The sequence below is a fragment of the Anoplopoma fimbria genome, chromosome 11, assembly GCF_027596085.1.
Source record: "Anoplopoma fimbria isolate UVic2021 breed Golden Eagle Sablefish chromosome 11, Afim_UVic_2022, whole genome shotgun sequence".
Taxonomy (NCBI): Eukaryota; Metazoa; Chordata; class Actinopteri; order Perciformes; family Anoplopomatidae; genus Anoplopoma; species Anoplopoma fimbria.
The window spans coordinates 19110515-19121381 of record NC_072459.1 but is presented as its reverse complement, the minus strand read 5'-3'; the positions used below and the strand labels follow the sequence as shown (position 1 = coordinate 19121381).

At 38.4% G+C, this 10867-nt stretch overlaps 1 protein-coding gene across 1 annotated transcript; it reads right to left on the bottom strand.

The window, feature by feature from the left end:
- Positions 1-1251: 1251 nt before the first annotated feature.
- On the bottom strand, positions 1252-9086 carry praf2 (PRA1 domain family, member 2). Its single transcript, XM_054607171.1, has 3 exons — positions 8908-9086; positions 6197-6414; positions 1252-4553 (listed from the first exon to the last, which is right to left on the bottom strand). Exons 1-3 carry the CDS (start codon positions 9084-9086, stop codon positions 4414-4416), a joined length of 537 nt encoding a protein of 178 aa, XP_054463146.1. The 3' UTR covers positions 1252-4413.
- Positions 9087-10867: the final 1781 nt, after the last annotated feature.

The following is a 10867-nucleotide window of genomic DNA, read 5'->3' as shown; positions in this document are numbered from 1 at the left end:
TCCCTGGGAAAAACGAAGCAACTGTGCGCGATAGGAGGAGTCTGTGTGAGTCTTATGTACAGTCTATGGTGCGAGTGTTTGAATAAGAACTGTGTCTATTTAAATCTATTGATGTGGTGGAAGAAGTAGACCCTACTCACTCAAAGTACTAGTATCACTCCACCACATACGAGTTTTGCTTTCAAAATCATATTAAAGTGAAAGTAAAGAAGAAGCAAGAGTAAATGATTGCGCAATAAAATAATAATTATAAGAATGATAAGAACAAAAATAATTATATTTAGTGTTTTCGATGCTGTGTTTTGGACTGTTTTTTATTATTATTAATAATATGTATTATTATTATAATTATTATTATAATAAACATGTTCTATTTTTTATAATGATAACTTTATAATACATTACATTCAATGATAGGTAGATGAAAATAAACTATAATAAGCATTAGCAATAGTGACAGAAAAAAATAAAATGGTTTGATCACAATACAACAAAACATGAACAGTGATACCAGTAAATGTAACTAAATTCAAAGCCAAATTAAAAAGATTTTCCTTTCTAAGATTCCCAAGAGTTTTCTGTTCCACAGTTCAGGGCCTTAAAAACTAAAGGGGCCCCTCCAGATCTCTTGTGGGACACGTTATGGAGACGTGGCAGTGGAAGATCTGAGACTTGTTTAGACATCAAATGAAATGCAGTGGCTGACTTATGAAGGTTAGATGATGTGAGTAAACAACTATAAAAGTTCTATGAGATACAGGCAGTGCAGAGGGGTAATGTGAAAATGATGATATCTGCTATCTGATTCAATGAGACATTTATAATACCGATGCAAGAAATGTGTCTTTTGTGGAGCTGCTAGTCATAGACATCTGAAGGGCCCCTAAGGTTTATATTTTAAGTAAGGGGTCCCAACCCAAAAAAGTCAGGAACCACTGGTTTGATAATAACAGTGTTGTATTTATAAGCTTTTTAATAAAAAAAATATTGTGAAAAGTACATCTATCAAATAAAGTGAGAAGTGCAGCGGAGTATGAAACAGCATAAAATGGAAATACTTAGCTTACAAACACCTCAAAAGAATACTTTTTTAAAATGTTGCTAGCTAGCTATCTAGCTGCTAGATAGATAGATAGATAGATAGATAGATAGATAGATAGATAGATAGATAGATAGATAGATAGATAGATAGATAGATAGATAGATAGATAGATAGATAGATAGATAGATAGATAGATAGATAATATACACTGCAGTTCTGTATTCTTGTTTATTTATAAAAAAAAATAATGTTTTAAATACATGTGATTACTAGCGTTTGGCAAAACAGCCAAAGATATGGTTTTGGAGATTCAAAATTCAAACGTTTAGCTGAATGGAAGGCAACACGGAACAGTTAATTAAAATACAACTGTCATACAGAAAAGTTCTCCTGAAGTTTACATTCTAGTAATTCACAAACCCTTAAAGTAGACCAAAAAGCATTTATTTCTGCTCAGATTTAAGTGTGTTTCCCGCCATTTAACAGAGGGGTCACAGGTTCGAGCCCCTTTACGACCACGTTCCTTGCTTTGCCCTGGATGAGTCCGTCAGCCAAATGTCTAAAACATAACTGTACAGGACAAATGTGAATACTACAATGGCACATATAGCACAATAAGGAAATAATTTGTTTCTGCATGGCACTGAGGCCATCAGAGTTTTAAATTGTCAGCAATTTGATTAATTATCAAAAATGCAGACATTAAAAACAAAAGCTGGCCTCCTCTGCATCTTAATAAATGCTTTGCTCATGTTATATATAGACAATTTCACTTCAAACTTGGACAAAACAGAAAAAAAATCTGTCTGTGGAACCACCGGAGTAAAGAAAATAATACAGAAGGAGCACAGGAATGGAGAGGAGGGTTACCACATACAGATGTATAGAACACTTCATTATTTATGTTCGGTTTAACCAAAGCAATACAATGCATGGTCCCCACAACAGGCAGCTAAACAATTTCTATTAGTCAAATACCTTCACTTTGCTTTCCGTCTAGGCTACAAAATCATTTGCCATAAAACTGAAGACAAACCCTTTTTAAATAAGAGTTTCTTCTAAATGTTCGTTAGCTTAAAACCAACACGCGCTGTCTTTCTTCAAAATACAGCTGTCCTTCATCATGCCTACAAAGCAGGGAACCAACCATTTTGATACTAGTTTAGTTGGTGGCCATTGTGGACTCTTCAGTCACCCTTTATTATAGATAAATAATAATTAATAAATAACAAGATTAAAAGTCTTCTGCCATGCTAGCGAATGCTGAAATGAAACACGTTTTGGGGTCAGGAATGTTGACATTCAATGCAGAAACGTACAAGCCAACATTTTATTCTAGGCGGCTGGGTTGTGAGCTAAATGCTAATGTCAGAACACTAATATGCTCGCAATAACGCAATAACAAGTCATTAGATCAGACTTGTCAGTAGGCTTCTTGGGGCACCATTATTGTCTGTAAGCAGATCCCATTCTGATCCATCTAATATTTGTGGAGATATTTCAGTTTGGACCCCAGTGGTGGAATAATTGAGCAACATTGCCACATTGCTAGCATGGCTAAAGACCGAGACTAAATTACAAGGAGAAAACTGCAGTTACCACAGATGTTGGCACAGGAACCAACAAACTTGATGAGTGGTTGTCCATGGTAACAAGGATTTAAGTTATAAAAGGAAATTAAGGGTAAAAGTACAAAGTCATTCATGCTCCAGTAGAGCTTCTCCCAGTTTCCAGCACATGGGAGAGCAGCAGAGGACTGTTAACGCAGCGCTGTGGGTCAGAAACTGAAATGACTCATGTGTTTCCCATCTGCTCTGCTGAATACGACCACCTGAACTAGTCATTGGATCACTGAAAGTCTTCTCTGAGATGAGTTGATTATTTTCGATGCGGCTGGATGATTTTAGTGACAAGATCCTGAAATTGTCCATTAAAACGATCCTTTTTAAAATTAAGACATGGGGGGGAGTAGCAATAACTAGCGCAGTGGTCTGTGGAACATAGTGGACCTCTCAGATACTTTGGTTGTACTTGTAGTTTTGTTCTGTATTTAAAGTATGAACACTGGGAGAAAACATGCTTTTTCCACATGATTAATATTCTGTTTCTCTTTGATGACAGAAGGAAAAGGCTAATTAATACTTGTATAACTACCACATCCTTGGCAGAGGATCATTACTTTGGTTTTCCTGCTGTGCACATGAATGTGAGACCCTGTTGGGGGTGACGTAGATAATAAATCTGAAGATATCAGGCCACTGTGCATTAGGGGCACTATAGGGAGTAGGGGGGTCAGAGATTTTAAGAAAAAAACAAAGTCTTACTACTTTTAATTTTGAGCGTAGCGTTATAATTTTCTGAGAAACAGTTGAAATATTTAAAGAATCAAGTTGTTTCTCTACATAAAAAAGGAATGCAATTATAAGATGTTGTAATTCTACAATTCTACAAATACTTTATAAATAAAATTGTAATTTGTACATTGTACTGCTTTAAGGAGTAAAGTTGTAAGATTAGAATAACCCCCCTAATAATGTTTCAAGAACAAAGTAGTAAAATTAAGAGATTTTAAATGTGGTAGTAAACACATCAGTCAGCTTTAACGTGTCAGAATGAGAGATGTGGATGGCAATTAGTTATAGTTGTTGTTTTTTAACCAATAAGCCATTAGTTGAATAAAGTGATTATTGGAAGGATAATGACACGTAACCTGTAAGTCCATAACTGGATGTGTTTTAAGCTCCGACTGGAGAGCAGTCACTACTACTAGCTACTAGTTACTTTTTCTCGTAAAATTACGACTTTATTCTCAAAACATTAAACCTTCTAACATTAAATTACGACTACTGTTGCAATCCGTTGACTTTTTCTCGCAGGGCTTTATCAATGCAATAGCTCCACAGGCGCTCAGACAGATCTGAGATCAACGTTTAGATGAGAGTTGTAGGCACAAATAAAAAATAAAGAGCACTAGTCAATGTGGACATACATAATGGATTTGCCCATTTGGCTATGACACCGAACACTTACAGTTAACATAGAAATGTATCATGTCTAAATAAATGAAACAACACAATGTGTGCTTAGAGTGCAAAAAGCAGATCGGGGATGATTCGATCATTTGTTTGTTATGATGATTTCTATTCTTTTCATCTGTCCTCTTCCTATTGGACCACAGAACAAGTCTACGGTTAGTTCATTTGTTCCTGACTGTTTCTTTCTACTTCTACGTTCTTTTCTGCAATAATTCTCTCCTCCTCCTATGTGTTTCCCTGCTCTTCCCATTCTCCGCCCACCTCACATCCATTTATCTGCCCTCCCCCAAACACACACCAGCACATCTTCTCCTCCTCTTCTTCTTCTTTCCCCCTCTAGGATCCGGCCTCCTGTTCCTGACCCAATGCCTCCAACAGGAGTCCCATGGGTGTCCTCTTCAGGCCGATGCTCTCCAGTTTGTTCTCCAGCTTGTTCTTCAGGCTGCGCAGCCTCACCGACGCATGGACCAGAACCACTGCGAGGAGGGGGGGATAGACACAGAGGGGTGAAGGGATCAGTTCACTGTGGCACAGGTTACTCACATCACCATCATTTCTCAAATACTGTCTGAGTCTATATTTACCTCAACTGCCGTAAGAACCAGGTTTATATTTGAGATGTTTGTAGGTAAACTTGTTGTATTGCTAAATTCAGCATAAAGCGCTGTATTTCCACAACAGTCATGTCCAACCAACACATTATCACTCCGAAAAAGTCAAGTACCGACGCTTGGTTAGTGGCCCTCTGCTTCATACTATGAGGCTCTTTGTAACCATCTAGTGTCAGTTTTGGACGGAGCACAAGGTAGCCACTCCCTAAAGCATACTCTGCTTTATGGTCTATTTGACTCTAAATGGACCATAATTTACGAAATGAACATCAAGCTGTATTGAAGAAGACTTGAAACTAGAGTTTGAGACCATAAATTCATGTTTACTGAGGTAATAAATCAAGTAATAAATCAAGTAGTAATAGTCATTTTTTCTCATAGACTTCTATACAGTCAGACTTCTTTTTGCAACCAGAGGAGTTGCAAGACAGGTTTAAGACTCTTCTTCATTGGCTTAACTTGAACCAGAGGTTGCCGCCAATTTTTTTGTAAACAGTAGCCTGGCTGTTCACACCAGAAGCACATTTCTCCACACCGGTCAGCGAGTTATTCTGCTTCTGTAGAGCTAATCTCTGTCTCTCTGTCTGCTTGTGTGTATGGCTGCTTGTCACGCTCGCTCTCCGTTTAGACAAACTGTGGAAATATGTGGAATAAGGACGTAATTTTAAAAAAACACAATTACAAACAGCTGTTACACTAGGTTATTTCTAATATATAATGTGGACGGATTTTTAAATTTTAGAATGTGTGAGGGGAGGACATTGGGGGAAATGAAACTCCAAGAGAACAGCAGGGAGAGAGGGGAGGAAAGAGTGGGATGCATATTTTATTACTTACCTAAATCATTTTTAATATATATCTATATATATATATCTATATATCTATAGCTATCCCTTTTACTGTTGATAGTAGATTATTAGTGTGTTTTCTTGACAGATTCTAAGAGAAAAAAGATCACACGCCACAAACTATTGCTGTATATCTCAGGGCTTGCCGGCTTGGACAGCCCACTTGGTTTACATGATGTATATGGTTTGCATCCAGTGTGAACCCCCGGCGCTAGGCAACAGAACTACTTGGTTAGGCTTAGAAAAAGATTGTGGTTTGGGTTAAAATAAGTGTTTTTGTTATGGTACTTAAGAAAACAGCATACGTAACAAAGGTATGGTAAAACACAGGACATGACCAGCGGTGTTTTTCATGTCACGTAAAATGTATGTCGGTCTTTGAACTACATCAGATACTCTCACTCTCACATATACTTTGCTGTTACACTGACGGTAGATTAGCATCGATGGGAAAAATAACAACTGCAAAGTAAAAGAGATTGGAAAGAGTCAGCAAATGAAAACCATGCTGATGAGCGTTGCAGTGTGGACATTTTCAAATTCATGATTGGATGGTAAACTTCGGTTTATGCTTTGGTGTGGTATGTATGTAATGTATGTACTGTATGTACTGTATGTAATGTATGTAATGTATGTAATGTATGTGTGTTCCTGTCTTACTCAGTACGGGGAAGGCAATCCCAAACAGGAACACGGCCACACCTCCCAGCACCGTCATGAAGAGGTAACTGGCCAGGAGAATGGCCAGCACAGAGATCGATGGGTGGTTTCTACGGAAACGGCGAATGGGAGCTTGGTTCTCAGCGACCCAGACAAAGCCCAGGAACAACAAGGTGACCACCGTCGCCCCGACGAGCAACTGGAGGGGCCGGAAATACCTGAGAGAAAAAGACACATTTGTTCTTATTATTAATAAATCCCGACATGATGATCCAAAGTTTTAAAAGTATGCATCAAAGCCTGAGATTATCTCCTTCCTCTGTGTAAAATAGTTCCATTTTCCCCCCAAAGAACGATTAAAAACACATCAATGAGCCACATGGATGCACTGAAGAATATATTATTCCCTAGTTTTAGTTTTACTTGTGCATAACTTCATAAACAAGCCTTTTAGCTCTCTTGATTCTCTCTCTGAAACAGCACAAACATGCTCAATTTCGGCGAAGTGAGAGAAAAAGACAAAAGTGGTCTGGTCCAAGTATTTGTTCTTGTTGAACAAAATCCAGGACATGTAGATATTCTGTAAGTCCACATTGTCTGAAAAAAAGGAACAGGGAATGTAAAAAATGATAAATAATAATCATCCATTCAGAGTCATTTTTGCCTCTAAGATTAGTTTTCATGCTAATTTTGAAGTTACTGTGAAGCTAAAGTTACCAATCTATACAATGTATTATATTTAACATAAGAGCATACAATATTGGCTAAAGCCTGAATGAGTTACATTACTGCACTTATGTGTTTTACTGTCGATTTATATCCACTGCCTTTGTTTTTTCTTCATGCCTCCTCCCTCCTCCACGCGCTGCTGAATATTTTTATTCCAACATTATATCATAGAATTAGTGTTTGTCCAAGTACACTGGTATTTTGGTGTCAGCCATCCCTGAAGTAGGGAGAAAACAGTATTGCCAATGCAAATATGTCAATGAGAGTTTTTTGGTCCCCGAGATCGGAGACTCCCCTCTCACCGGCCTTGTAGGCGGGCTGACAAAGGAGGAAGAAACTGGTTTTGGAGTCTAAAACCAGTTTCTGCGTTCCGCAAGATTTTTTTTTTGTTTTGCATCTGGAAGCAGAGAGATATTTTCATACAGGGCAGAGATTCATTTACAACTACTCACCCCACTATAACCATAAGAATCAAGTTGAATATCAGAATAAAAATGATGCTGCATATTTGTGAGGTGTTTATTAAAAAAGGGACAGATCACCCCAAAATCTGAAAAGTACATATTTTTCCTCTTACATGTAGCGCTATTTACAGCAAATAAAAAAGACATTTGAAAAACTGAACAGCATGTCTCTTTCCAGCACTCTTACCCAGGTAAATTCCTAAATGAAACTGCTCTTAACAATGTTGGTGGACTTGAGTAACAGAAAACGTATAGATTTACTTCCTTGTTCTAAACCACAGACTGTAGTATGAGGGAAGGACGTAGTCATCATCTCGTCACCCATTGGTTTGTGGGCAGCGGTTTTGAAGCTTGGTGTTGTGCTATTTGGCGATTTCGCCATCTTGGATTACGCCTGTCGTCATGTTGGCTTTTTGCAACCAGTGAACGGAAGTGACCACATTTGGACTGTGGAGGAGTGACGTAGAGACCCTGTATATGTCTCTGGTAGGAACCTGTCAATCTCAGTAGCCCCACCCTCAAGCATACCCTGCTTTATGGTCTATTTGACTCTAAATGGACTATAACTTACTAAATTAACATCATGCTGTATTGAATAAGACTTGAAACTAAAGATTGAGACCATAAACTCATGTTTACAATGTTTACTGAGGGAATAAATCAAGAGAGAAGTCAAGTCATTTTCCCATAGACTTCTATACAACCAGAGGAGTCGCCCCCTGCTGGTCAGTACAGAGTGTGCAAGTTTTAAGACACTTAGACTGCATTGGTTTCACTCGTCATCTGCAACTAAAAATCCATCATTCACTACAGTCCTACAGCAATGGTGGAAAGTAACTAAGTAAATATACTTGCGTATTTGATAACCGCAGCTCCTACTTACTTTGCAGATTCAGATTACTAGTTTGAAACATATTCAACAAATAAACGATGATGTGTTATTATGGATAAAGATAAAACATTATTGATCCCTCCCATGGTTAAAATCCAACAGCTACCCTGCAGTATATACTGTACACTAAAGATATAAACCCCTCCTGTACCAGCTGGAACATTACAGGGATGAACACATTAATGCATCAATAGTATAATACAATAATACATATATCATTCTAGAAAAGGGCCATTCTGCAAAAATGACTACCTTTACTTTTGGTAGTTTAAGTATATTATGATGTTAATACTTTTGTACTTTTAAATTGGTTAACATTTGAATGAGTATTTCTACACAGTGGTATCAGGCTACTTTTACTGAAGTAAAATCTTGTGCTTCTTCCACATCTGTTCAACAGACACTCTCTACAGAGGGGAGTATGATATATGAACATGAGCACCATTAGCATGAGCTCAAAGCTACCGTAGCCTTTAGCCTGTTCTCTTCTCTGTTACACGGTGTGTTCAAGAGCCTGTAAGTTCAGTGTTTATTTCAGACTTCCAGTATGTTCGTTAAGAGAGACATAGAGGGTAAGAGGGGGGGGCGGGGTGACGGGCGGACCACGTCAGTAGAATGAAACGTACCCAACAACGAGCAGCAGGCCCAGCGCCGACACTAGGTAGTTGCTCTGGTAGTACAGCAGGTTGTTGATGATGCGGTTGTTCCAGCGGTCCAGGTCGCGCACATCGGGCACGGCGAACCGGGCCGAGCTCAGGAGGAAATCATCCAGGCTCCGGAGGGGTGGCGGCTGCACGCCTGCCATCTTTCCTCAGCGATAATAAACTCAATTTCCCAGAATGCCAGGCGGGGGAAAGGGGGGCGTGGGCGTGACGCGCCTTCGGTCCCGTAGTGTATGGGGGGAAATATTAACCGAAATATTCGAGCTACTATCTCCCAAGTATTACTCATTCATAGTTTGTCAGTAATTCAGTCAAACGTAAATAAAAAAGCATAAATAAATCAAAGAATATATTAATAAAAAGAAAGTGGATTCATGAATAAATGAAGAGAAACAAACAAAAAAATAAACATGAATACATAAAATAATAATAATAATCATACATATTAAATTATAAATTGAATTAACGATAAAATTATATTTTTTAAATTTATAAATGGTGATAAAACAACCTGTATTTCAGGGGAAATTGTATTTTATTTGTGTGAGTAATTAGTCAAACCTAATAATAAACAATACATTTCGAAGACCAATTTGACTTCAAACTAACAATACACCGAGCAATTAAACTTTGGATTGACAGCAGACCACCTCAGAGTGACAGTCAGACAGTATATCAGAACATTCTGATGTGGAATTTCAAAATTAAAGCCCTCTAAAAATGCAGTCTGTAAGCTATGTTGCATCTTTAGTCAAATCACTTAACCAATAATAAGGAAACGTCTTGTTTTACTTCAGAATGATAGCATAGCAGACCACCTCAGAGTGTCACTCAAACAGTATCAAGGCATCCTTATAAAAATGTCAATGCCAAGACCTTTGCAGATTTTTCAGTGATCATATCTGTAAAGATTGTAATGAGCTTATGAGGTGTTCGGATTGTTTAAAAACCCAGAAAAGGAGACAAATGTTTTTAAACAAATTTGATAATGATTTTAGCTAAATCTTTTAGTCTGAAATATAAGTTGATAAGAATAAAACACCTTGTTTTATTGTTTTCCTGAAGGATGGAGAGCAAATCTATCTACTGTCAAGGAGTAAGCATTCTTATACATGATGTGTCTAAGCAACGTTTATCATTTGGTAACCATCTCCAGTAAGATGGTGACCTGTCAGTGGTTAGTGCGTTCAGCGTGAGCATGAACTGGACCACAACTTAAAAGAACCAGTGTAAGAAACAATGTATCTGTATCTTTCTTCCTCTTTGTCAGGGCCATATGAACCAAACTACTGGTATGAAAGTGATGTAAAACTCTGGATATCACAGCCTACACTGCTTTGTCGTCAACCATTCTAATTTGACATTTCCTGCATGCCCCCCCCCCCCCCCCTCCAACTTCATGAGTGTGGAATTACTACCCCCCCTAAATGTGCCCTTTATTAATCCAAGGGACCAAAGGTATCGAGGAAGCCAAACTCTTTAACCTCTATTTTATAAACCCTTTATTGAATCAACTTTAACTTTGGTTCTGATCTTTTGGTTTGGGTGGAGTAGAGGAGTGAGACAAAGCTACAGAGGGTGGTGGACACCTACTCTGAGACCACAGGGGTGTGCAGCACACCTAGTCAGAAAGGCTCACCTATCCCACTGATCCTGATTGACCCCCACGAAAAAAATGCCCCTCTTGTTAGCTCAAAAGCCATTCTGTTGTGTGCAGGAGGTACATTGAACCCCAAAGGGTTGTACGAGTGCTGGTTGCTGCTCCAGAGTCTGCGTCCCCGACCTTTAATCATTGGGACTTCTTACCATAACATTAGCGGAGACCTGACCCAAACCGTGCAGGGCAGGGCCGGGGGAGCTGAGTACCATTACTTCTACTCAGCATTCCCTCTTTCTAATGAATGTGTTTTTTTTATTTCAAATG